Genomic DNA, 27,240 nt, shown 5'->3' with positions numbered 1-27,240 from the left:
AGAGCCCCACTGCGGCCGAGTATGTGTCCTCACAATTTATTGACACGTTTGCTGGCGAGGACGAGGCCCGGCTCGCTTGGCTGCGAGGGTTCCAGGAGCGCGGACGCCTGAGGCAGCCCAGCTACAGGAACCTTATCCCAGCTCCGAACTGGACGCCGTCGCAGATCCTGAAAGAAAGGCAGAGGTGAAGGGCACGCTCCCCTCCTCCCGGCCACGCAGCCACGGCGGCAGCCCAGGGACCCTGTGGGCAGCCCCCACCAGCCCTCCCTGCCTTCTCCCTGGCCGGGTTCAGACTCAGCCTTTGGAAAACAGGGATGGAAATAAGGGGGGGTGACTCCCCGCTGCCCCCCGAGCCTCTCCACCCGACAGGGAGGTCAGCAGGGCCGAGCTGGGAGGAGCAGCGGGCTTGGACCAGGGTGAAGGTCACAGCAGGTCAACCTGGGCAGCCACTGAGCCCCCCGTCCTGAGCTGTCACTGTCCACTCACAGGGCTGTCACTGGGGGCAGAGTGGCCTGAGCAGACGTCCCCTGTGAGCTTCCCAACAGCGTCACCCAGAGCGAAGCCTGTCTCGCTTGGTACCCTGAGCCATGTGCGGGGACTGCACGGTTTGTTTCCATTTTTCGTGTTATCCCATGTATGCGAAGGGGCCTAGGCTTACGTTCCTTGGGTTAGAAAATGCCTGGAAATGAGCTACAGGGTAAAACATCAGCTAAGGCCCACGCTGACGTAATTCGGAACAGGCAGATCTTCCGGCCAGGCTCTCTCACCAGACGGGCACGTGTCACACGGAAGCCGCCGAATCCCACACCCACACGGCTCCTAGGGCGGCGCCCCCCAGCCACCTCCTGAGCCCCCACCCTCCGCTGCGCCCTGGAAGATTCAGGCTCTGACCCCAGTCCCGCCCCTTCTAGTCCCAGAGGCGCCTCCTGTGAGCCCCCACTGCACGCTTCCCCCCTGCGCCTCGCGCTGGCACGCCTCACCCCGGTATGCCAGCTGCGCCCGGCCCTGCCGTCCTGCTGGGGGTGCGCGGCTCAGTTCCCGTCCTGGGGCCTCCAGGCCCACTGTGAGCCCGGTCCCCCCAGCACCGACCAGGCTGCCCTCCCGGATGCGCCCCGACTCACACCGGGCTCTGGACACTGTGCTCAGAGACAGCTGCCACCACTGTGCAGGGGGCACCCGGCCAGGCAGGGCCTCGGGTGCTGACCAGACCACCGCGCCAACCTGCAACTGCTGCCGGGCACCCGGCTCAGGCAACACTTCAACACACAGAATCCCAGTTCTGGAGACCAAACACCGAACCACACCACCGTCCGGGGCAAAGGCCGGCCCTGGACAGCCTTCACAGCCCACAGCAAACATGAGCGGCCACCGCCACGAGACAGAACGGCGCTGCGGCCGGAGCCAAGGGCGCAGCTGGCAGCGTCCTCTAGGAAGAACCCACATTCCGAAGGGAAGCTCTGGAGCATATTCTCGGATTGAACCGGAAGAGAGAGGGCAGGGCTGCACTGTGCCCGCTCTGTAACAAGGGGTCCGGCTGGCGGCTCAGAGCAGCGCAGGCCGCAGGGCGCACTGACATCCAGTGGCCGCTCTCGGTACTGCAGCCCCACAGGACCGCTCACACCTCAGACCCCAGCCTGCGCGCTCCAGGGGACCTCAGGCCCACGGCTCTGCCTCTCTGGGGTTGGAACCCACGGCCCTGGCGTGCTGGGCAAGCGCTCCACACAGACCTCTACCCAGAAACCTGGGTGGTCCAGCCAGAGGTGCGAGGCCCCCACCGCAGTGGGCAATCGGCTTCCCAGCCTTCACCCTGCTCCAGGGAAGGCACTCTCTCTCGGGTCTCCTCTGAAGTCGGAGTCCTGAGTTCAATCCCCAGTACTGCGACCGCAGGCAAGCCCTGCCCAGCTGGGATGGTCGGTCCTCTCGATGGGAAAACAGACCAGAGAGGTGAGGTTACTCGCCACAGGCCACACAGCTGCGCAGAGCAGACCGTGGGCCCCAGAGCACGCATGCGCGCGCTGTGTAGGGTACAGCGAGGTACCGTCAGGGCGCGCTAGGACAGCCACGGCTGCCCATCAGCGAGGGTGGGCCGAGCACCTCCAGCACAGGGCAGGGACCGAGGGCACAGGGTGGCCGGAGCACGGAGTGTATGCGGAGGCACAGGCACTGTGTCTCCGCCTCCCAAGCTGAGGTCCTGCCCCACAGCCACATGCGGAGATCAGGGTGAGAGGTGCCCTCACTCTCCCACCTCTGGGCGGGACACAGCACGAAGCTGCCTTCTGTAAGCTGGCAGGGGAGCTGTCCGGAGCGGGCTCTGCCAGCCTCTGCCTGCGATTTCCCAGTCTCTGAGCAAACGCTGTGGCTGAAGCCGCCCAGTGACACTTACGGATTTCCTGACTCTTGTATGATGCAGCCATGGTAATGTAAGAAGTGGCAGTAAACGAGGTGTGCCAGCGCACACTTACTATCCCAGCATTCTGGAAGGCTGAGGCAGGAGGCCTGCAAGTTCAAGCCCAGCCTGAAAATCTTAGCAAGGCCTTGTCTCAAAAGAAAAAATTTTTAAAAAGTCCTAAGGATAAAGATCAGTGCAAAGACCCTGGGTTCAATCCCTAGTCCTGTTTAAAAATAAAACAACAAACTACTCAGGCATGGTGCCGCATGTCTATAATCCCAGCACTTGGGAGACTGAGGCAGAAGGATCCCTGTGAGTTCAAGACCAACCTGGGCTACATAGTGAGTTCAAGGCCAGCCTGAACTGCATAGTGAGACTGTATCTCAAAACAAACAAAAACTAACAAAAAAGGGATTAATTTCTGTAAATGCCCTCTCACCATATTCATCCACATAGGTTCTGCAACTGCAGAGTCACTAAATGTGGATCAATGATATTTGGGGGAAACAAATCCAGAAAGTTCCCCAAACCAGAACTTGGCTTTGCCATGGGCTAAGTCCCGCAGTGAATCCACGCACAGAGCGATGGGGGGGTCACCGCCCGGGTAAAATCGCACCCTGGAGACCGCGTGAGCTGGACGCGAGCGGCACAGGCCCCAGAGGACGCCGCACCGCGTCAGGGCAGGGGCTTGCGCGGCACTGGAGTTAGGCGTCTCCAGGGGTCCCGGACCAGGCCTGGGCAGACAGCGAGGGATCCGGCAAGTCCTCAAGGCAGCGCTGCAAAGGCCAGGGCGGCGGCTCGGGGCGGAGGGGACGCTCTCAAGAATGAGCCCCTGGCCATGGCTGACCTTCACCCGACCCTCCACATCAAGTGCCAGCTGGACCCACAGTGCCTATAGACGTGCCCCGGGGACAGGAAGCAGCGTGTCCGAGGGAGGGCGTGTCACACGCGCTCCTCCAACGTGCAAGGAGAGAACCCCGACACAGCAAAGTCCGGGGTTTCCGCTTTTGCTAACTACTCGACGTCCCCAGGCGCCTGGCGAGAGGGCACCCGTGGCGAGCCAGCCCGCGTACCTGTCGCCCCGCTGCACGCCCATGGGGACGCAGTAGTTCAGCTCCAGCCGTGCGATGTTGCCGAGCCGGAGGACGATGCCGGCGCCGTAGGACCAGCGGATGCACTCGGCCAGCTTGCGGATGTGGGCTCGGGGGCCCTCCCCTGGGGAGAGAGGACGCGTCCCTCAGAGACTGCCTCGCTGTCCTGTGGCAGCCTGCGTCACCCCTAGAGCAAGCCTGCTGTTCGAGGAGAACGCGCGAAGGGAGGCTGGGGCCCCTGGAGCCCTGGCTGAGAGACAGCACCCTAGGTTCAATCTCGGCACTGCAGGAGGGGCGGGGCCTGGGGCCCACACTTCCTGCTGCCCCAGAATGGGCCCCATGCAGCTGGTTCTTACCGTAGTTGAGGTTGCAGAGGTTTCCCGCGTTGAGGAAGAAGTGGGTTCTGAAAAGCTCTCCGAAGCCACCCTGGCCTGGCCGGAAGGGCAGCGGGGTGTACAGGTGTAGGCCTCCGGCCCAGTATGCCTCACCACCCAGGTAGTCCCCTAGCAAGGGAGGGGGACAGGTACAGGCCTGAGCATATGGACACCACCCCGACCTCACCAGCTCGGAGGCGAGACATGAGCCCCACATGGTCCCCGGCTCTGAGCATTTGTTCCGCTGGCCCTGTGGCCTCATGGGAAGAAAATGCTCTTTCCTGTCTGGCCTCTTATACTCTGACAGGTGGAGGTAGGGTGAGGAAAGAAGGCACCTGGAAACTTATGGCATCTGTAAAATGCTTCAAGCAAAATGAGTGAAACTCAAGAAAATCACTTCCTGTAATCCCAGCACCTGGGAGGCTGAGGCAGGAGGATCTCTGCGAGTTCAAGACCATCCTGGGCTACAAAGTGAGCTCAAGGCCAGCCTGAACTGCACAGTGAGACCCTGTCTCAAAAAGACAAAAAAAAAAAAAGAAAATTACTTCATCCCCAACTACAGATACCGAATTGCTTCTGCCAGACAAAGGAAATGCATTATTTTACAAACTTCTCAAGACCATAACAGAGGGCAACCCACTCATTCAGGACCCCTCCTGTCTCTCAGGTGCTATTCTTGTGCCCCAGTCCTATTCTCCAATAAATTTTCCTACTTAACCTCAAAAAAGAGACCACAATAGAGAGCAGCAAAACTCAGAAAAGTTCTGCGACCGCTGGCTGGAACTGGCTGAGTATCCAAAGGGAGGCCCAGCTCGAGGCCCAGCAGAGAGGTCGCTTCTCGGTGGTGCAAGGCCACTCGGACTTTTGTTTTATGGACCAAGGTTGCCTTTGCCAGAATTCAGGACTAGCCATTGAGAGCCGATGTTTACATTATTCCTGTAAGTGCTCCTGTCTGACATTTTATTTATAAATAGCTGTAACATTAAATCTATAAAAAGCTCTCCAAGCTGCTACAATGTTGCAAAAATATTGTTTCCAGTGCCTTAGCCCCCTCTAATACAAGATGACAGGCCTGAAAAAAAATCGATGTCTCAAAAAAAAAAAGAAATCAATGTCTCTCCAAGATTAACCGTGAGGAGCAGGGTATATTCATTTAGAGACTTCAGTGTCTTCTTAGTCCCTTTTAATACTAACATCCTGAAGAAAAGAAGACTCAGGAGGCTGAGGCAGGAGGATCACTGTGAGTTTGAGGCCAGCCTGGGCTACAAAGTGACTTCGAGGCCAGCCTGAACTGTATAGTGAGACCCTGTCTCAAGAAGACAAAAAAAAAGAAAAAAGAAAAAAAAAATCCTAAGAAACAAACAGTAGACAGAGAGCAGGAGACAAACTCCGTTTCCTAGAAACTGCCCCTCCTCTCCGAGATGATTTATTCTGACCAGAAAAGCAATACACTCTTTGTAGAAAACTGGACACAGAGAAATAGGAAAAAAATCAGGAATAATTTACCTTCTAGCATTCAGACAACTAGTTAAGACCCTATTCTCCCAATGAACTATGATGTACAACGTGCACTCAATAAGCACATACACGTTTTAGTATAATACAAGCAGTTCTGCTGGATGATTTGCAGTCTTTAAAAACATGACGTCTATACCTGAAGAGCGAAGCTGTCCTTTCCCTCCCACTGCCACCCTGGCTGGTGCTGCTTCCCCGCGGACGCTGCACTCTCACCCAAGCCCTCCCCAGTCCCTGCACGCCGCCGCCCCCCAGCTGCCCTCTGAGGACGCGGAGCAAGCGGCCGGTCCCCAGCCGTGCTTGGACGGAGCATAGCTCGTGCGCCGCTCTGGGTGTGGCTTGCTTGGCACGTGTTTCTGAGATTCGCTGCCGCCCTGGCTCAGCTCACGGCTCTAATGCATTCTTCCTCGCTACAGTGTGAAGACAGCGACGCTTATCTGTCTACTCTCCTCCTGCTGGGCCCTGGGTTTCTAGTTTCATGCTTAAGGCTATTATTAATCATATGTTTAATAATTCTTTAAAATGTCATTTTTAAGTCTCTTTCTTTTGATGTTTTGAGACAGGATCTCACTGTGTAGTTCAGGATGGCCTTGAACTTACTATGTAGCCCAGGCTGGCCTCAAACGCATGGCAATCCTCCTGCCGCAGCCTCCCAAGTGCTGTGATCATAGGTGTGTGCCACCACTCCCAGCTGAAACCCTGCTGAGGGACGGTGACCGAGGCCACCCTCCCAGAGAGCAAAACCAGGCCTTAAAAACACTCAGCATACCCTTTGGCCACGTGACTCCACAGCCGGAGTTTACACAAGTGTGAGTCCTGCTGCGCATTACACCAGTAACACAGTCTAAATGTCCGAACCTTGGCATCTGGTTTTCAGAAAATTGTACTGCGCTAAGACAACAAAATGTGCAGGCCTTAAACATGCTAAGGGCTGCCTCCTCCACACCAGGGAGAATGCCAGGCGGGCCGGCGCTTTGGAAGCCAGGCTGGCAGTTTCCTCACAAGGCAAACACAGCCCTGCCTGGGCCAAGCCCCTGTGCTCGTGGCATTCACCCGGCTGGTGGAAAGCTCTGTCTGCACACAAACCCGCACGTGAGTGTTTACAGCAGCCGGACCCGTCACTGCGGGACAGTGGAAGCGATCAGGGGCCCCGCAGCGGGAGAACAGTAAACGCACTGTGGTCCGTCCCGAGGACGGGCACTGACGCGTCCCTCTGCGAAAGATTCCAGTCTGCAGAGGCTGAGCACGGTGGGATTCCAACTCCGTGACCGAAACGGGAAGTCTGTGATGTCGGGAGTTTGTGCCGCGAAGAGATGGAGGGGCGGAGGTGGAGCACAGGGACTCCGCGGGCAGCGGAGCAGCGGGGTGTGGGGCTGTCACGGAGCGGACGCGGCAGTGCGCGGCTGTCAAAGCACGCGGACGTGGGACACAGCCAGCACCAACTCAGGACCTGGCTTCACGAGGTACTCAGCGTAACAGGAACACAGTGCTGACCACAGCGAGACTCTGCACTTTCTTCTCGATCTCACTATAAACCTGAAGATGCTCTAGGAGTCTATCAGTCACAAGCAACTGCAGCACGCTACACCTGATCTTAGCCAAAAGGCCAAGAAGCGATACGTAGCACGCTAGTAAGATGGAATATATAACCATTAAAAATGATAAAATAAAGCCAGGCATGGTGGTGCACACCTGAAGTGCCAGCACTCTGGGAAGCTGAGACAGGATTGCAAGTTTGAACCCCGCCTGGGCAACTTAGTGAGAACCTGCCTCAAACTTTAAAAATCATAAAAGGGCTCGGACACAGCTCAGTGTATAGGTACTAGGTTCAATCCCTAGTACTGGGGGAAAAAAGGTATTATTTCCATAAAAATACACTGTTATATTATTAAGAGAAAAGGCAAACAAAACAGTTCCAAAAACCCGTATCCAAATGAAACAAAACAAAAAATAGGAATACCCGTTTAAATCCTGGAGGGAAAATACAATGGAACAGTCATACCTGTTCTCTGAGGGCATGGGGTCACAGGTTGTTTTCAAATCATTTTTTGCTACATGTATAGTCTCATCTTCCTACAGTCTACTCAATAAATACCCCGTGCCTGCTGTGTGACCAGTCCCGGGTGGGGTGCTAATTCCAGCATGGTGAACCGTGCACATCTACTACTGCCGTGACGTCAACAAACACCGGTGTGGCCGAAGCCCCAGGCGGGACCAGCCCAGCATGTGCTACCTAGGGCCAGGACGTACCTTCACTCTGGGGCCCGATGCTGTGCATGCCGAATCCGCGGACACTGGTGGGCCCTCCGAGGCAGAACCTAGGATGAAATGGCATGTGTCAGAGGCTGGTCACGAGGGGAAGCCGCCCATCGCCCTCAGAAAGGGCAAGGAGCACATGTGAGGCTCAGCCGGCCCCGGATGACCAACGTCACACCTCATTTAAGAAAGGGTTGCCAGGCATGGTGGTGCACGCTTGTCATCCCAGCACTCGGGAGGCTGAGGCAAGAAGACCCATTATGAGTTCAAGACCAGCCTGGGGTACAAAGTGAGCTCAAGGGCAGCTTGAATTGCATAGCGAGACCCTGTCCCAAAAGAACAAAAAAAAAGAAAAAAGAAAGGGTTGGGAAGACCTTCTAACGCAGCCCCGACCCTAACTCCTACACAGAAGCTGCGAACAGGCAATGTGGGGGACAGAGACGGGAGGACTGTCCGCTACAGAGCCTGAGACACAGCGGGCTGAGACAGGGCAGGTTGCACTGTCAGGCCCGAGTCTATGAATTCAGTATTTCTGCACTTCCACATTCCGTCCAGAAAGGCTGAACCAGTTTACGCTAAGGCAACATCATACCCAACTCAGGGTGGAGACAATTTCTTGCCCACGGTGACAATGAGTAGCATCTCGGAGCAACAAGCATGGTCTCATACCCTGATGCTAGCGCCATCAACTGCTACCAGCTCTCTAAAAGGCAGGGTCCAGAAAGATTCTTTACAGTCTTAAAAAGCCTTACTCTGGGGATTTTTGTTTTTGTTTGGTTTTGGTTTGGCTTTCGGGTTTTTTTGAGACAGGATCTTGCTGCATAGTGCAGGCTGGCCTCAAATTCCAGGTGATCCTCCTGTCTCTGCCTCCCAAAGGCTGGGATTATAGGTGTGCATCACCATATCCGGCAAAAAAAGCCTCATTCTGAGATTGTAACTCCTCATTCAGGAGTATCTTCTCAGAAAATAAAATGAGCAAATTACTTATAACGTTCTGCACAGTGTTACTTATAAATACCACAGACTTAGCTGGGCTTGATAATAAGCACCTGTAATCTCAGCACTCTGGGAAGCTGAAGCAGGAGGATCACAGATTCATAGAACCACTGCTTTCTACTGGCTCAGTGGAATCTTTTTTTTTTTTCTGGTACCGGGAATTGAACTCATGACCTCGTGCTTGCCAGGCAGGCGCTGTGCCGCTGAGCTAAACCCCCAGCCCCAGCAAGACCCTGTCTTAAAAGAAAAATTTTAACAGACCTGCGTTCAATCCCCAGTATTGCACCCAAGGGGAAAAAAAAAAATCACAACAATCTTACAAAATTAGAAACAAAATATCAAAAAATATTGCAGTAGGTTGAAAAGTTATAGTATAAGCAAGTAAGATTATGTGCCGATAAAACGCTGCTTATGAAGAAGTTTTCAGGATTGGTAAATGATTATCCTACAATTTCCTTAAAACTTTTTCATGTTTGTTTTTGAGACAGGGTCTCACTGTGTAGTTCAGGGTGGCCCCAAACTCACTTTGTAGCCCAGATTGACTTTGAACTCACAGCGATCCTCCTGCCTCAGCCTCCTAAGCACTGGGATCACAGGAATGCGCCCCCATGCCTGGCCATTCATGTATTTCTGTAGCAAGTATGGACTACTATTCATTCATAATGAAAAATATACTTTTTAATATAACAAAGTAATGCAAAAAGCAAAAGAAAAATAATTATAAGCTGACCAGATATTTCAAAGTTAGCTTAAACATTAAAAAGTAGAGTAAGATTGAAAGACTGCTCTTCTAATGAGATCCTCTAAAGGATCTCATAAGAAACCAACCAAAAAGATCCAAAGGAAAACATCTGCCGCCCCACCCAGCGGTCTCTCCTCACCTGTCCGCGATGCTGGACGGCTTGTCCCCGATGGGCACCAACATTCCACCCCACAGCGACGCAGAGACAACCTGTTCAGACACAGACAGCAGCCTCTGGTTTCCGGCAAGCAACATTCTAGAGCGGGTCTCCCAGCCCGCCTGCCGGGCCTGCAGAGCGCTGTCGCTGTGAGGACTCAATCAGAGGCAGCCCCACACTGCGCACGACATCACAGCCAGGTACAGCAGGGCGGGCTCCAGCCCGACGCCAGGCAGCTCCCACCCTCTGCCAAACCTCAGCCTGATGCACGGGGGGATGGAGGCCCTGGGCCAGGGGTCCCGCACGCTGGGGGCCTGGACTTGGCCTGGAAATGCAGGAGGACGGGGGACACAGCACTCGGGCTGGAAGAAGGCTGGGATGGCAATGCCCCTACACCCGCATGGCTCCAATGACCCCCCAGACAGAGCCTACGGCAGAGGTGTCAAACCCATGGCACGTGTGCCACCGTGGGCTGTTTGTATCACTGAACTCGGTGAAAGGTTCGCCATCACTGCCCTCCAGCCTGCAGAGCGCTCAGATATCAGATTTTTAAGAAGCTTCGGTGGGAAGCACTACAGAGGAAAGGAAACTGGAGCAGCGTGAGCAGAGCAGGTGACATGCCGGTGACATGTGGCTCCCGACGGGTCTGATGGGGCTTCAGGGTGGTGGTGGCATCCCCACGTGACCACCTCACCCGCAGTGCTCAGTACATCCCCAGATTCTCCACCAACACCGCTGTGGATAGGCTTTGCGGGCGACTGCCCAGCGGAAGGCAGGCCACCAAGCCTAAGTGCCCCGGGCAGGTCCCACGTGGGCCGGACCAAGCAATGCGCTCCACCGGCGGGGTGTGAATGCAGAGGGCGTCTTCACCTCCCAGTGGGTGTATCAGGATGTGAGCCCGTGCAAACCCACCGAGAGGGGCAGGCACGCAGGGAGACGCTCCAGGCTGCCGCTGCAGAAGGGACAGCCAGGGACGGCAGGGACAAAACATGGGGGCGAGGACTGGAGCAGCCAGGGGCACGCTGAGGGCAGCTGAGCGGGGACCTCATGAGTGAGGGGAGGCTGGAGCCCGGCCTCAGGAGGGAGCGTCCTGGGGAGGGGGCGGTTTGCTTTACTCTCTGTGATATTGCGGACTGATCCCAGGAAGCAACGAACAAACTGCACCCCCAGCCCTTCTTTGTTGCTTTTTGTGATGGGGTTTTGCTGCACTGCCTGGGCTGGCTTTGCATTCGCAATGCCCGTGTTGGCCTCCCCAGCCCTGGTTGGGTTTTAGAGCCCTGGCGGAGGTGTCTGTGAGGCGCACAGAGCTCACGCCCAGGAGCACTAGCACGGGGACACGGTAAGGAGCGTGCAAGGGCACAGTGGGACGAGCGAGGGGCAGGGGGAAAACCAGCCACGAGGCAGAGGGGAGGGAACTGGAAAGAACCACAGAGATAACGGGGCGAGGACACCAGCAAGGGGGATCCCAGGAGAACGGGGAGCCGGTGGTGCTGTGCACTGGGGAAGGGACAGGGAGAGCTTGGTGGCCAGGGCAGTAGGGCCCACGGCGGCGCTGGAGTGGCGGTGGCAGGGGAAGGGCGGGAACTGACTTCCAAGTGCGGGAGAGCCCACACTGCCAGGGCCGGGACCGCGAAGTTGGAACAGGCTGGCCGGGCGCTTCGTTACAGCGCACGCAGGCAGGGTCAGCCGGGTGAGGGTGAGGGTGAGGGCGAGGCTGACACAGCCAGGCTTGTGCTCGGCCCGGGACCCCGGCCTGGCAGAGGTGGTCACTGACCCCTCCTTTCCGGGTGAATCAGAGAAACCCGGCAAACTGCTCCAAAAACTACAAAACACCCTGGAAGCTCCCAGAGCCCTGTGCCCGCACAGGAAGGTCAGATCTTGCGCATTTCAGAAGAGCAGACGTTCCCGAGTCCGCGGCCACACTTCCTGAGGGCATCCGGAGGGCGGGCGGAAGGGCTCCTTGGGGCCCGGGGGTTCTTCTTAGAAGAAAGCAGTGATCGCCTCTCCCCAGGGGGCCTCAGTGCCAGCTCGAGTGGAGGACAGGGTGCTTCAGCCTCAGTGCCGCCAGGGCTCCCCGAGTGTGCCCGGCATTCTGGGACAAGGTCTCCCAGCAGGATTTCACAGCGGGGGGAACCGAGGCGGCAGCGCCCAGCAGGTACTCACCGAATCCAACACGAGGTGCTTGTTCACCTGCAGCTCGAAGTCCTCCTTCAGGAAGCTCACGTCCCCGCCAGTGTAGCCCGCTAGTTCCTGTGGGGAGGATCGGCAGGTCACCGGCGGCGAAGGGCTCGTGCGGGGGCTGTCATGTTTCCGCAGTTACGATTTCAGTGTTTTGTACTTTTCTTAGAAGGAACGTTTTTCAGAACGTTCCTAACTGCTGTACGTGGCACCAGGGGACGGGCAGGGACAGAGGACCGTCGTGTGCCCTGAACAACCCTAGCGCGGAGATCCACGCAGCATGGCGGACCACTACACTAGCGAGGGGCGACGTGGCTCACGGGGCGGCCGGGGTTCAGACGCGACCCAATCCTTCAGAGTGCCACCGTCTATGAAAACATCTGATGACTGACCCGTCCTCTCAACTGAAGAGGGGACACCAGCCCGCAAGCTCCTGACCCTGCTGGGCCCACCCCAGGACCCCTGACAGCTGAGGATTGGGCCTGGCCACTGCAGCCGGGGCCGCGCCCACCCGGCCAGTGAGCTTCACCCCAGCCCCTAGAACCTGTACAGATACAGGGGACGGTTAACACGGACGACGCGAACAGCCCACGTCACTCCCACCCCTGGGGTCACCGCCTGCGGATGTCCCTGCCGAGGCGACCCCGAGGCGACCCCGAAGCGAGCCTACCTGGTTCACCTTCAGCAGGGCCCCCCGCTTGGGCAGGATGGAAGAGTTCCGCGAGTCGATGACCATGGCGTGCTGCAAGAGAGCTGTGAGCGGGCGCCCGCACCTCCCGCAGCTTCATAACCAACGCCGCTCTCGCCGCGCGCTGGCCGCCAGCGGCTTCCCCGGCCCCTGCCCGAAGCGGGGCCCAGGCCGCACCGTCAGGCCACCTCCACAGCAAGGGCGCCACAGCCCACCGCCCCACCCGTGGGGCTGAGACCTGGCACCAGGTCCCTGCAGTCCCTTCGCAAGCCAGCACCGCAGCCCAAGCCAACTCGGTGGCTTTCTAGTTATGCCTGAAAGCTGTGATTCCACGGTCAGCTCTTACACGCCCCGTTCCACTCCCCTCCCCCGCCGCCATGTTATGTGGGGAAACTGAGGCAAGGCAGCGGCTGTGCATAGGAAGGCGCTGGGTCCACCCTCTCTGCGGCCACCCAGTCAGCTGGGTGTTGCAGACTGCTTTCCCACTGGACGGTGCGGCCACCAATGACCCATCACTCCCTCGGGGAGGCCGCTTACCGAGAGCGACGACTTCAGCGAGTGTCCGCTCTCTTTCCGCACAGCGAAGGACGCGGTCCTGGAGAGGCAGCCCAGCTCCCGCCACACGCCCTCCCACTTGACAGTGTGGCTGGTCCTCCATATGGGGAACTGCGAGGGCACACGGGCGGTGAGTGCCCTTTCGGTACACGCACTCTGGAGTCGTGGCAGACCGCCGTTTGCAATGAGGCATCACTAAGAAATATCTCACTTTTTTTGGCAGTGCCGGGGGTGGGACGCAGCCTTGTGCGTGCTAGGCAAGTGCTCTGCTACTGAGCTACTGCCAGCTTGTCTTTATTTTTTAATTTTGAGATGGGGGTCTCACGGAATTGCCCAGGCTGGCCTTGAACTTGTGACCTGCCTCTTGCCTGAGCTTCCTGAGAATGGATAAAATGCTTTAAATGTTGAGAGAGAGAAAGGGGGAGAGCGAAGCAGGCAGAGGGGGGAAGAGGAAGGAGGAGAGGGGAAGCTGGGAACCGAACCCAAGGAGCAACTGCTCCAGCGCCAGTCAGGGGAAGCCGGAGGGCCTGTCACCAGCAGCTACAGTGTCTACCGGCTCTCTGCAAAGCGAGGGATCCAGGGACACTGCCTGGGGACCAGACGACCGCCTCAGCCAGAGCGACAGTGAGCCCAAGCTGCACAGAGTGGAGAGCAGCTCTCCACAGCCAGCGGCCCGGGACAAGAGGAGCCTGGGCTGCACAAGGGGACCTGCCCTCTGAGCCCACAGCCCGGCCAGCCTGCCTCAGGTTGCCTCGGAGACGCTCGTGTTCTCTCTGGACAGCGAGTGACACTGCCCGGTAGCTCTGGGACACACAGAGATGCCTCACGTTACAAGGAAGCCAGGCCACCCCCACCAGGCTCTGTGTCCCCGAGGCCACTGTGGGTTGGGGGCCACCATCACAGGCCAAGCACACGCTGGCCTGCTTACAGGATGAGGACTGGAGGTGCTCGCCTCTGCACCCGCAAGGCCCTAATCGTCTCCAGGGCTTAGGGAGCAGCTCCTAATGAAGACACTGTCACGCAGGAGACGCGGGTGGCGTCTCCACACTGCGAGCACACCCAGGGCAGTGGGCCCTGCTCTGCCAGCACCACCTGGTTTCCGCCCCGTCCGTGGCAGTAGGAGGACAAATAGCGGCGCGGGAAGTGAGGCGCACGGAGGCCCCTGGGCAGCAGCGTGGGTGGCAGCTGCGCTGGGCTACGGCACAGGTGTCCAGGGCTCGGCCCGGGCGGACAGAGGGCTGCGCTCCCAGCCTCCCCGCGCTGCGCTGTCTTTGGGAATGCTCGGAAAGCCGGGGATGCTGGGAGGACGTACGCTGTACTCGGCGGACACTCCTCGGTCCGTCTCCCGCAGCGAGCTCCACGGGAACTGTCCGGTGACTTTGTACAGGTTTACCGAGAAGCTAGGAGGCGATGGGACAGAACGGCACACGTGTAAGTTGCGCAGAGCCAGGCGCAGGCCACCGGGCAAAGCGGCAGCTGACTGGCCCCTGCGCACACACCAGCCTCTGACCAGCACGCCCGCCACTGCACGCAGCCCTCCGCCTGGCTTCCTACTTTCTCTCGAAGTTCCCAGGCTGCGGTTTGAAGAAGGACAGGCCGTAGGACGTTTCTTTGGTGCCATAAGAAAACTGGAAAGTCACTTTTTCTGCACGGCCCAGCAGATTGGGGAGCTTGAGGCCGAGGACCTGAGCGGGGAACAGAGAAAAGCGGGGTCACACGGAGGGACATGGAGCCTGTAATACAACAAACTCAGCCCACGAAGGGGCCGTCACAGACACAGAACACAAACGCGGGCCACGGGCCGGCCTGCAGCTGTCCCTGCCTTTACGCTTGACGGAGCACCGTGCCCACAGACCCCGTCACCTCAGAGTCAGGGGACCTCCCAACTGCGACTCTCAAGGGTGTAAAGTCAAAAAAAAAAAAAAAAAGACATAACATCTACAGATGTGGAGTTTAAAGAAATTTGAATGGGGACCACTCTCACTAAAAACAATTTCTAACCACTCCTGATGATTTTTTTTTTTTCCTTTTGTCTTTTTGAGACAGGGTCTCGCTATGCAGTTCAGGCCAGCCTTGAACTCACTTTGCAGCCCAGGCTGGTCTCAAACTTGCAAAGATCCTCCTGCCTCAGCCTTCCAGGCTGGTCTCGAACTCACAACGATCCTCCTGCCTCAGCCTCCCGAGTGCTGGGATTACAGGCATGTGCAACCACGCCTAGCTCCACTCCTGATGATTGTTATCAAATGATTTAAAATACCTTCTAATCAATTCTAGGGAGTTTAAAGAAAAACCACAAAGAACAACAGACCAAGAGACATGAAGTGAAAAACAGTTCTGAAGCTATCGTGAGCATTTAGGATGCAGCCACCTTTCTAGAGCTCATATTCTAAATCCCAACACAGACGAGAAAAGCCTCCATCGTACCATGCTGCCTTCGTTATTTCCGACCATGGTGTTGTAACTGCCTGTCAACCTCCTTAACTCAGTCACTTCAAAGGTGACATCTAGCCCATTGGGAAGTGCGTCATCACCTGAGGACATAAGAAAGATTAAACAAGAAGACAGCTGGAAAACGGTCTTTTATTTTGAGGCCTACGGCTAAAAAAAAGACAAATAGCAATTGGAAGGTTCATTTTATTTTACAACCTCCTTGGGAAAACACGCCATCTATTTTGAAGTCTAAGAAGACTCCCACACGGAATCAAAATACACCTCTACTCCAAAAATCCTGTTCCTCGTTTCAGTGGCGGAATACGCGTATCCTCCAACAGCCGCCTCTACTGCCACGGGGAGATGCGGAGGCAGCTCTGCTCGCCAAGGCAAACAGCGCCGCTAAGGGGATCCGCTCACCCATACGAGTCCCTGAGTCACCCAGGGATGTCAGGAAAATGAGAAACAAAAATGCAGTATTTCTTATTAAATCACTGGGACAGAGGTGATCAGGCCTGAACTCAGCCAGCTTCCTTGAGGCCGTGGGCTTCTCAGGAGCAAGGACGGCCCCTGCTTGTGGCCCACGGTGGTTGCTACCCATACCCAGGCCTCGGTCCCTAGAGGCTTGGAGCCAGTGGGTCCAGGGCAGGTTTATCTTCAGAGCAGTTCTGAGTGTACAGAAAGATCAAGCGGGAAGCGCAGAGAGCAAACGAACCCGAGCCACTCCCACCAGGCATCTCCCCGCCTGGTACAGCTCGTGCTCACGGGGACACCGCCACACCCATAAACCCACGTGCCGCTATTAGCTGAAGCCACAGCTGACGTGAGGGTCGCTCTGGGTGTCGTGTACTCTGGATGTGGGCGAATGTACACGGCTGTGTGTGCTCTGCGACAGCGTCCCGTGGTCGTCGGGCTGCACCAGGGACTAGCGAGCAGCCAGGGCGGAGGGTGCTGGTAGAGACCCAGGTCAAGCCAACAACAGGAGAGGGGGCCACAGCCAAATGCCAGCAACACTCACACCGCTGGTCGAGGGTCTGACTTGGGAGCTGGCCTGTGCCACTCGCCGGGTGGACCTGGGGCTTCCTGCCACCTCTCTGAGCCTCGGCTTCCCCAGCTGTGATTTATGTGTGGCCCCTTACAAGGCCTGGTGGGGCCTGCACTTGAGCGGGTACCTAACGTCAAGCCACGGCCTCCAGCAGGCATGCCTGGAGCGCTCTCCTCCCCGACCGGCAACGCCCTGGCCTGCCTCACCTACCGGAGCCCCAGAAGCGGCAGCTTGGCGTGCTGCTGCCCCTGCAGGCCTGGCTCAGGGTGAGAGTCGCTGCTGGGCTGAGCGGCCCGGCCAGCGTCACGCAGGACACCAGTGATGAGCAAAGCCAACAGAAACCAACTCCCTCGTTCCAAAGCGCGCATTTGGGTGGCGTCTGGCAGGGGTCTATGCGGGCGGCCAGGGGCTGGGGTCGGCGAGGGAAGCCCGGCTCCCCGCTACAGGGCTCCCCCGGGACTCGGTGTGGTTCAGATCACCGTTCCTCCCTCAGCCCAGCACACAATGCGGCTCCTTCCCAAGGCCCGTCTGGGCGACCTGTATCAGCCGCACCGCTGTTCTGGGAACGGGAGGAGGACGGACAGAGGACCACAGAGAAGCCCCTCCCACGGTACCTTGACACGTATCGATCAAAACGTCCACTTGTCTAAAGATCCCGAGACGAAGCAGCTTTTCACGGGCTTCATGAGATTTCCGCATGACCTGTAAGAGGGAAAGAGACAGAGACTGATAGCCAGGAGTGGTGGAGCACGCCTGAATCCCAGCACTCGGGAGGCTGAGGCAGGAGGATCATTGTGAGTTTGAGACCAGCCTGAGCTACAAAGTGAGCTCAAGGCCAGCTTGAACTGTATAGAGAGACCCTGTCTCAAAAAGAGACACACACAAAAAAACCTCAAAAATACACAAGGGTGTTTCACCATGGATCATTCACAGGAGCAAAACAATGAACACCAATGTGCACTGAGGCACCGCGGCCAGCGGTCAGCGGGTGCTGCTGGGAGGAGGCGTCCGTGGTGCACGGTGCACGGAAGGTGTAGGGAGGCCGTGGGGAAGGACAGCGTCTCCGGCCGTCTGTGCTCACCCGAGTGGACACCCCGGACGGCTGCTGCACAGAACACGCATGCCCCCTTCAACACTGCCTGCGCCATCCGATCTGTTGCTCGCTCTTGTGTTCACCTTCAATCTTTTCAATATAAACTGGTTTGGTTTTTTTGGAGCAGGAATGGTGGACGTTGCCAAACGCTGCTTAAAGGTCAAGGACGAGTGGGTGGAAAGGAGGCGGCTGGACGGGGCCACAAGGACGCTGCGGGTGACCTCTGCCCAGCCACAGGTCAGCGTGGCCCACGGGCAGAGGGGCGGAAGGACCCTGTCTGTGAGCAGGAAGAGGGGCAGTGCAGGGGGAGACTGCTCCACAGACGGGGAGGGCCTGGGGACACGGGCGGAGGGTAACAGGAGGGCGACCTCCGCAGGGTCGCCTCTCAGCGAGGTGCTGGGAAGGGCAGGACTCAGTCCATCGGCTGTGCCGGCCGCTGACGGGGAGGGGGCTGGGACGAGGGGACGAACAGTTCTTCCCCTGGGGCAACAGCTCAGGACATGTCCCAGGGACAGAGGGCCCCTCGGGGCAGGAGGCCAGGGATAGGCGCCTGTGCTTCAGGAGAGGCCATACAGGTTCTTCAGAATCGAGTGGGAAAGGTGCTGAGGAGACACCGCACTCACCTCAATGAGGTTCTTGGCCTTGAAGACCTCTCCGATTTCACAGATGATGATATCATCTTTAGTCCTTCCGAGTCCATCAAAATGAACGTGCTGCACAACGACCTGCGGGGGACAAGGGGACGCCGTTGTTACGTAAGACACAGGGCAAGGACGAGGGGGCACAGCTACAGGCCAGAGCCCACACCCAACTGCACGCCATTTCTCAGGTTTGATGACCTCCCTTCTCGCCCCTCAGCGCATTCTTCCTATGAAGGAGACTGGTCTCTGGGGGGAAGGGGTGTCTGGCCCTGCCAACCTGTCTGTCCTTCCCAACACTGCCTGAGAGGCAGCCCCGAGCCCCACCTCCTGGGGTCCTCAAGGAGAAGTAAATTTTTCCGGAGACCGAAAGATGTTATCTACATTTAAAGGCAAAAACATCTTTGCTGGCAGCGGGGAACAGATGCATAAATTTAAGTACAGTCTGAGTCTATCTCCGAATTTAAAACAGAATAGACACAAAAATGTGTTTGCCTCAGCTGTCCCCATAAAACCAGTCCACAGCTAGGAGCAATCTCCCCAGAAGTCAGGGTGTTCCTGGTGGAAGCTGTAGCAGGTGACAGGTTAGGCTGTGCACATCTCGCGCCGGGCCACAGGAGCGAAGGCTCCTAGGAACAAGCGTGCGAAGATCTGGGGCCGAAAACTCACATCTTTGTTTTCCAGAATTTCCTGTTTAGCTTCAGGTTCAACTTCAAGGAATTCAGCTTCTTCGCCTAATCCTCCAAAGTCAGGGCCACTGGCGGGCAGGGGCTCCAGACTCTGAAAGGGAGGGAAGGGCCACAGGTCAACAGACTGGCAACACAAACAAAACAAAACAAAAGGAGACCTTCCAATTTGGCTTCAGTCCGTGCTCCACAAAGTCAAGGGACGGAGCGGGGAGAGGGAATAAAAGGCAGGTGGCGGCTGCTTTCACAGGCAAGCGCCGGGCTGGTGGTTAACTCACTGGTGGCTAACCCTTTGGTATTTACTGTATCTGTAATAAAAACAAAGATTAAAAATTTAAAATGTCTGATACAAACCCTGAAGGACCACACCCAGAACCAAGGTTTTAACGACTCTCAATCTACACTTGAAGTCCATGTGAAGGAAAATAAATAATTTATGAAAAATCTGCTGTTCTAGCCAGGTGTGGTGGCGCATGCCTGTAATCCCAGCACTTGGGAAGCTGAGGCAGGAGGATCACTGTGAGTTTGAAGCCAGCCTGAACTGCACAGTGAGACCCTGTTTGAAAAAGACCAAAAAAAAAAAAAAAGAAAGAAAGAAAGAAAAGAAAAAGAAAAACAAGAATTAGATCTGGATACTTTTCAGAATAGCCACACTGGCAAATCAAATTGCTATGGAAGCATTCTGTTTCCAAAATGAACACTTGACCTGACTGCACCACACACGCACTTTCCCAAGCCCTGTCCTTCAGTCCTGATGGTCCCCGCAGTGCACACAGGGAGAGGCTCCAAACAGATTCCTGGGCGGAGCACACGGGAACTCCACGGCCAGGCCCACACCTGCCACACATTTCCACCTCCACCATCCAGGCTCTGTGCACCTCGTTCCCCCTTCCTGACTGGCTTTCCCGAGTAGTTACAGCCACTTTAAATGTCTCATCTCTGTAAGCCACTTCCGGTTTTTTTGTTTTGTTTTGTTTTGTTTCCGGTACCGGGAATCGAACTCATGACCTTGTGCTTGCCAGGCAGGCGCTGTGCCACTGAGCTAAATCTTCAGCCCCACTTCCGGTTTTTTAAGGCAGAATCACTCCTTCCTTCACAGGGACACCTCTTGTTGGTAGAAGTTTTGTGATCTTCAGAGCACCACTTTTTAAAAATTTTTATCTACACTGACACATCTGGAGTATGCAATAGATACCCACAGGACAGTGAGTGCAGTGATTGAGTTCAACTGTGCCAACCTGACGGGTATGGAAGCTGCCCAGGTTAAGGCACACTTCTGGGTATGTCTGACAGGGTCACGGAGGTGTAGGCTTAGGGCCTATGTCCGGTCCCTTAATGCTTCCTGTCTGGCACTGCTTCCTCACTTTGCTTCCCAACAACCGAACAGTTTGGTTCCTTGATGCTTGTCTGGCACGATGCTCCCGCCTCGGAGCAGCGGACCATGGACTGAACGCCTGAAGCTGTGAGCCAAGTTAAACCTCTTCTCTTCAAAGCTGTGGGTGTCGAGTATCCTATCCCAGTGACAGGAACGCTATTACAGTGAAGGAATAAATATTCTTTTGTTCTTTTACTTAACAAACATGTCCTGAGTGCACACTATACGCAAAATACTGGGCTCACTGCAGCAAACAAAACCACAATGTCCTTGTAGTGTAGGCCGAATTTTATTTAAACTTTTAAAAAGGAAGATAATGGGGCTGGGGGTTTAGCTCAGTGGCACAGTGCCTGCCTGGCAAGCATGAGGTTGTGAGTTCGAGTCCCAGTACTGGAAAAAAAAAAAAGGAAGATAACAATGATCATAGAACACATAATTTCATGTCTTTATTAGGTCCTTTTTAGTGTAACATTTTAAAAATTGAATTACTGTTAATCTGTCTAAACTACAAGCAAATTAAGAATGTATACAGATTCTTAGTCAGGATGCTTTGCATATGTGCTTCGTTTGGACACAAAGTTTATATTCCAGTATGCTAAAAAAAAATTCCATTACATTTCCTGAAACCTCAAAGCTTGGAATGAGATTCACCGAAGACCCACCAGACTCATCTGTATCCTCTATGCTGGAACGCAGACTTTAAGCTTAAGAGATGTCCCTGCAGTTTGACAGTTATGCCAAAGCATACATCCTAAACTGCCTTCCAATAATGGAGATTTCACCATTCCCCACATTCTATTAACCACTTACCAGTCCAATCATTTAAATACAGGATGACCTGACCAAAAAACTGCATTTTCCACTGATGTTATAAGATAGTATGACAGGAAATATAAAAGTTGACAATTTCATCAAATTTATTCAATACAAGAATCAACTGGTTGAAATGACACCTGCCCAAGCATGAGGAATAGTCAGTATGTAAACAAACGCAGGGCCCGAGCGTGCTCAGGGTGAGCCGGTGATTAAGATCCTACTCTGTGACAAACACTTATTAAGACCCTAATTCTCATAGACTTCACATTCTAGTGCCTGGAAGAACAGGCATGGGATAAATATTTGGAAAATGAATTAAAATAAATATGTGGATCTAGCCTTTAACCTTTAAACAGATCAGTCTGCAATCAGTCAACGGTCAACTAGTTTTGTTCTGTAGTACTAGGGACTGAACCCAGGGCCTTCAGGCTGAGCTACAGTCCCAGCCCTGTTCCTTTTAGACAGGGTCTTGTTACGTTGCTAACTTGCCTAGGCTGAGCTCAAACTTGCAATCCTCCTGCCTCAGCCTCCTGCCTCAGCCTCCTCTCCTCAGCTGGGATTACATGTGTTCACCCCACATCCAGCTGCAAGTTTTTACTGATTTCCATGAACCATCCTCTGTGCAAAGCAGTGGAGACAGGAGAGGAGATAAATTTAATAAGCTATGAACAGTATCTTTAAAGTGAAGACTAGAATCAAATAAAAAATACAGCAGTCCATAATAGACATTAATGATAAAAACTGTTCCACAGAACTTTTGTTTCACATATGCATGCCAATACTAGGTGGCAGCCAGGTGTGGTGGCACACACCTGTAATACCAGCACTTGGGAGACTGAGGCAGGAGAATCACTGTAAGTTCAAGGCCAGCCTGGGCTACAAAGGGAGTTCAAGGCCAGCTTGAACTGCATAGCAGAAACCCTGTCTCAAAAAAGACACACACACACACACACACAAACTAGGTGGCAAATGTCAATTGTTTTCTTACTGTGATTCCTAATCAAAACATTAGAAAAACACTTAATAGTGGTATACAAAAAACTAAAGTATTGGAAACGGTGTTTGTTAGCGCATTAATCAATGGCGCACCAACTTTAGCATTAAAGGAGCTCCACTTCATAAAAGCAGATTTTTAAAACCGTACCTCTGGCAAGTACAACAGTGCCACACACACTGTAGGCCACCAGTAAATATGAGTTACATAAATGGATGGGTGCTCATATAGTTCAACATGTTACGTGAAAAACTGGGTGTTATGGTCGACACACTGTGTCAACTTGAGGAATCCTAAAGCTTAATCCTAAATCCTAAAGCTTCATTGATTCAGCAGGACTCCCCGGGTCCTTACACTGTAAACACCCTCACCTTGGGGAAGAGGAGGGCACCAGAGATGCAGTGGGCTGGGAGGAGAGCCGGTATACAATATAAGGAGGGGAAAGAGGCTTGCTCCCCCTTTTGATCTTGCTGCTTTTGCTGTTTTCCATAGCCATGAACCCTTGCTCTCTGCCACGTGCCACCCTGCCTTGGAGCCATCTGATTATGCACTACAACCTCCACAGACTGTGAGCTAAATAAACCTTTCCTTCCTTAATTCTGGCTGTCAGGTATTTTGTCTCAGCAACGAGAGAAAAGTAACTAAGACACTCGGCAAGACAGAGTTCATGCTGTAACACCGAGAAACTTCACATCTAATAGGATAAGACAGAGATGTAAGCAGACTTAAGGCTGAATATAAGCGACACCAGAGGGAAAATGCCACAGGAAGTAGTAGCACATCCAAACGAGAGCGATACAGAGGCAGTTTACACAGGAAGCAACTTGAACTGAGCTCTAAAAGGTGGGAATATTGTAATGGTTAAAGCCGGGTGTGAAGTGGCTGGTGGACAGAGAACGAGCACCCGCAGCGCAGTCCGAAGGCCACGGCGGAAGAGCAACGGTGCTGGGTTTGAAAGACAAGTGAAAGGAAACGGCTCCACTCTGAAGGAAGCCGGGCTGAGATGCCTGTGCTAAACTGTTTTGCAAGTTCACGAGGCGCGCTCCACTGAAAACTGAACTGGATAAATGAGACAATTCACCTTACAGTAGAAAAGTAGTGCTGAGACCAGGACGCTGAGGTCTGGGACACTCTGCGGCTCTGAGGGACCCTGGACAAGTGCCTCATTCTCCGGTGCTCCGTTAAGATTACAAAAAAAAAAAAAAAAAGCAGTTTGGGAAGTTTTGCAGCCAGGTATGCACCGTTAGGTAGAACTGGCACAGGCTGTTAGTTTGGACGCTCATTCACGTGCACAAATTGAGACGCCGCCCAATTCCTGAACTGCAAATGAAAGTCACGTCGGAGCGCTAAACGAAGTTTGTGAAGTTCGTCTTTTTTTTTTCTTCCGGTACCGAGAATCGAACTCACGACCTTGCGCTGGCCAGGCAGGCGCTGTGCCGCTGAGCTAAATCCCCAGCCCCTGAACTTCGTCTTTTGACAGCACCCTGGATGGCTCACGTCCGAACTCTCGCAAGAGCCGGACAGACAGGCACTAAGGTCATCAGGGCGAGTTCTAAAGTCCTTCCCGGGGCACTGACTCGCGGAGTGACCTTCACAGCTCCACGACCCTCCTCCCCTGGAATCGGCTTCCCGCCGGTCCGAGGCAATCTCTCTGCGGCCTTCCGCACTGCGCCCCGCCGCCTCGGTGCCCTCCCACCCGGGGAACCAGGGCGCAGCAGGCACGAGAGCGTCTCCCCGCGGCCACTATAGTCCCCCAAGGTCCCGCACCCCGCGAGTTGCTGGGCCGCTTACCCGGGCATGCACGGTCCCCATGGCTCCCTCCGCAGCCGCAGCCTTGCAGAGCTAGCGGAGCGCGACCGAGGCTCTGCTGGTGAGTGCACAGGGAGCACGGTGCTACGGCTGCGGGTCAGGGCTACTCCCACAAGCCCCCGGAAGCGGCGCACTGGGGGCAGCCATGTTGCCCTCCTGTGCCCCGCCCCCTGACTCGCGGTGCCTTCGCTCATTGGTTTGCAGGAGCCTGCGACCCGGATGCTGACACGGCCGCCGGGTCGCCCTGTGGCCTGGAGACTGCGCAAACGCAAAGCGTCCAGTGACGCCCGCGGAGCTGCTGGAATGGGGAGGGCGTATCTGCGTCCGAGTTTGCGCAGCCAGGCGCCTGGCGTTGGCGCCTGCGCGAGGAGGGATTCGGCGTTGAGCGCAGTGGGGCATAGAGCAAGTCTCCCTCGACCCTCCTGGCGTTCCTGCCCAGTGGGTGCCGTGTGTCCTCTCACGCGGATCACGTGGGGTGGGGCTCTGGCGCTTCTCCTGGCTACATGGACCTTCCGGTCGTTGGAACTCCGAGGGCTGCGCATCCTGGACGTGGAAATGAAGACGGTGGTCGCGTCTGCTTCCCAGGGTTGAGTTAGAAGGTCGCAAGGATGAGAGGCAAGGCTTGGCGTGGCTCCTAGGGAGCCCAGGATGAGTGACTGGCTCAGTTACATCCAGTGACTGCTAGACCGTGTAACGGGGTAAGGTCACTAAGGGCCCTGCCAATCCTGCTTTTCTGGGTCGGAGTTTCGGCACTCACCTGGTAGAGCGGCCCCGAGGGTAGGATTGGCTGTCCCTGTAACTTTGCACCAGGCGCTGCACGGGGCTCTTAGTCAGGGTTACTTAACCACCTCAGTAAAGTGGAAGCCTTTAAGAACGGAGGAAACTGAGACCCAGAGACAGTGAGTAACTTACGCGCAGCCCCACAGCTTGCAGGTCAGGTGTGACCCCGGCCCGGGCACGTGTGACGCGGTCCCTCCTGATGTTGCCCCAGGGTCTCGGGTCTGGACAGAGGGTTAAGGTAGGCGAGGGCTCAGAAGCCTCCCAGGGCCGGCCCCTGCTCCGCTATCGATCTTACAGGAGCACTGTGGGAACCGGCACGTGAAACAGCACCAAGATCTGCGCGCCGAAGGAACCTCAAAATGCTCGTGGCTTTTGTCCAGCAGGATATTTTTTAGCTTTTGCGTCACTGGGGATGGAACCAGGGCCTCACTGTGCTAGGCAGGAGCCGGGCCTCTGGGCTGCACAAACCCCGTGTCACTTTGTGGCCAGTTTCACAAGCCCAGATTCTGCAAGACCACCTACTTCCTTGGGTTCAGCACCCGCAAGCCCAGCTCCTGGGCCCCAGGAGACCTACCCTTGGCCACCAAGCTGAGGCTTTGGCCTTGCTGACGCCAGTGCAGACAAAAGGCTGTGTTGGTGTGAACATCTTGATAGAGATTGCAAAGTCGATTTAGGAGCTGGAACGTACACTGTCAACACAAGTCACAAGCTGCACACATTTGAAATTGATTCTGCCTGTTTGCTCCCCTGTGAAATAGAGACAATAGTGGTTTTTAAGGCGTTAGTGTTAAGAGGGCTTTATGAGGTCAGGCGTGGGCCTGGCACCGACTTGATCATGGGATAAACTTGATAAACTTGATTTTCTCCCTTTGAACAGTCCTTTTGTCCTGCTCATCCTCCCTCATCTTTCCTCTCATGAGCACACCACTGCTAGATGAGCGTGAGTGTGCCCTGCTGTGCAACACAGCTAAATATGAGCATCTCTGTGTCCAAGGCCCTGGGCCAGGATGGCAGAGGGCATGTGAGGAACATCGGCTCGCATGCTTTGCCCTCAGACAAACTGCTGTGGCTGTTTCTGACGATCAGAATGTATAGTAAAATAAAGGCTTGCAGTACAGATGCCGGCTTAAACCCTGTAATTCCTGGATTTATTGGGTCAGAGAGAGTACAGGGATTTATTGTTTTGTTTTGCAGTACTGGAGATTGAACCCAAGGAGTGCTGAGCTATATCCCCAGTGCCCTCGACCTTTGTTTTCATTTTGAGACAGGGTCTTTTATTATTTTATTTATTGTCTTTTTGAGACAGCGTCTCACTATGCAGTACAGGCTCGCTTGGAGCTCATTTTGTAGCTGCTCTCAAACTCTCAATGATCCTCCTGCCTCAGCCTCCCAGAGTGCTGGGATTACAGGCATGCACCACCACACCCAGGGAGACAGGATTTTGTGAAGGCGTGGCTTGAGCTTGCTAACCCCCTGCCTCAGCTTGACAAGTAGCTGGTAGTGCCTTCGCGTACCGCCTCGCCCAGCCTGCTTGTTGGAGGCTTCTCTGTGGCCTCCCAAGTTGCTGTCCACCAGAACTTGTTGGGATCCTCTTTTTGGCCATTGGTAGAATTGCATTTCGCCACCCCCATTCATATGACTTGCTTGCCAACACATGGTGAACAGAGGGTCACCTGTCCCTTGCAGATGAAGACCTTTAAGACCTGTGTCCCCTCCGACCTGCCATGGCTGTTGTCAGCGATCCTTGGACGGTGGGTCAGCTGCAGGCTGCATCCGGTCAGGAGGACGGCTTAGAGCTCCCACGTGTGACGGGTGTGCAGTGTGAGAAACAGACCTGGGGCTTCTGCTAACAGCATAACCCAGCCTCTCCTAACTGATAGAGTCGCCGAGTACCATCTGCAAGGCCACCACCTCCCGGAAAGCTTAGCTCAGGATCACGGAGCAGAAGCTGCGGCAGGAGGTGGCTAAGGAAACAGCTGGAGAGAAAAGAGAGGGTCTCCTTGGAGGGCTTTCTGGGCTAGAGCCACGTCCGAGTTAAACATTAGCCCAGAGCCAGGCTGTCTGGGTCCAAATACAAGGAGAGTAGGTAACCGGCTCACCCAGCTTAGACACAGTCCCAGGCGTGGGCCTGGGGCTTCTGCAGCCCTTGGCCAGCCCCAACCCTAATTACCATGTGATTGGCTATGCAGATTTAACACGCATGGGCATTGGCTGCCCCACAATTCCTCCAAGGGTCATAAAAGGCCGAAAACTCCACCTCTGGGTGGAGGGGCTGCACCAGGCTGCTCCATGGCAGGATGGAGACTCCTCAGACCGACTCCTCAGTCCCACTCCAAACCCTACAGCTCCAAGCCCCCAGGGGGCCTCCGGCCCTTCTCGCCGGCCCGCTGCCACCCAGTAGAATGTATTTCCAGTTTTCAAGAAATCTTCAATCTTGCTACTCCATGTGGGTGTTCTGCTGCACCCCTGGTGTCCAGGACATCAAGAACCTGGACAAATCCCCCACTCTGGCAATATTTTCTCCAAGTGCTGTTTGGTCCAATCAGAGGCAGGAATGCAGTCCGTGGCTATAGTGGTTCTCTGGTGAAATCAAACCCCAAGTCTCACTGGCCCTGCGCGGGGAGGCTGGGAGT

At 55.3% G+C, this 27,240-nt stretch overlaps 1 protein-coding gene across 1 annotated transcript; it reads right to left on the bottom strand.

The window, feature by feature from the left end:
• Nucleotides 1–20: 20 nt before the first annotated feature.
• Nucleotides 21–23,990, bottom strand: Samm50 (SAMM50 sorting and assembly machinery component). The gene is made up of 15 exons (XM_005379452.2): nucleotides 23,810–23,990; nucleotides 18,817–18,927; nucleotides 18,133–18,234; nucleotides 17,031–17,118; nucleotides 15,366–15,472; nucleotides 14,496–14,626; nucleotides 14,254–14,341; nucleotides 12,924–13,052; nucleotides 12,369–12,440; nucleotides 11,684–11,770; nucleotides 9,503–9,573; nucleotides 7,620–7,687; nucleotides 3,837–3,983; nucleotides 3,463–3,604; nucleotides 21–167 (listed from the first exon to the last, which is right to left on the bottom strand). Exons 1-15 carry the CDS (start codon nucleotides 23,828–23,830, stop codon nucleotides 122–124), a joined length of 1,410 nt encoding a protein of 469 aa, XP_005379509.1. The 5' UTR covers nucleotides 23,831–23,990; the 3' UTR covers nucleotides 21–121.
• Between the last annotated feature and the right edge of the window lie 3,250 nt (nucleotides 23,991–27,240).

Source organism: Chinchilla lanigera, unplaced genomic scaffold, assembly GCF_000276665.1.
Source record: "Chinchilla lanigera isolate Chin_1 unplaced genomic scaffold, ChiLan1.0 scaffold00012, whole genome shotgun sequence".
In the NCBI taxonomy this organism is placed as follows: domain Eukaryota; kingdom Metazoa; phylum Chordata; class Mammalia; order Rodentia; family Chinchillidae; genus Chinchilla; species Chinchilla lanigera.
The sequence above is the reverse complement of the archived record's forward strand: the minus strand, read 5'-3'. Positions and strand labels throughout refer to the sequence as shown.

Coding starts and splice junctions, on each gene's coding strand:
- Samm50 (XM_005379452.2), bottom strand. CDS start 23,830: ATGGGGACCGTGCATGCCCGG. Junction 12,441..12,923: donor CGCTGAAGTCGTCGCTCTCG/GTAAGCGGCCTC, acceptor GCTCTCTTGCAG/CACGCCATGGTCATCGACTC. Junction 9,574..11,683: donor AGCACCTCGTGTTGGATTCG/GTGAGTACCTGC, acceptor GTGTCTGAACAG/GTTGTCTCTGCGTCGCTGTG.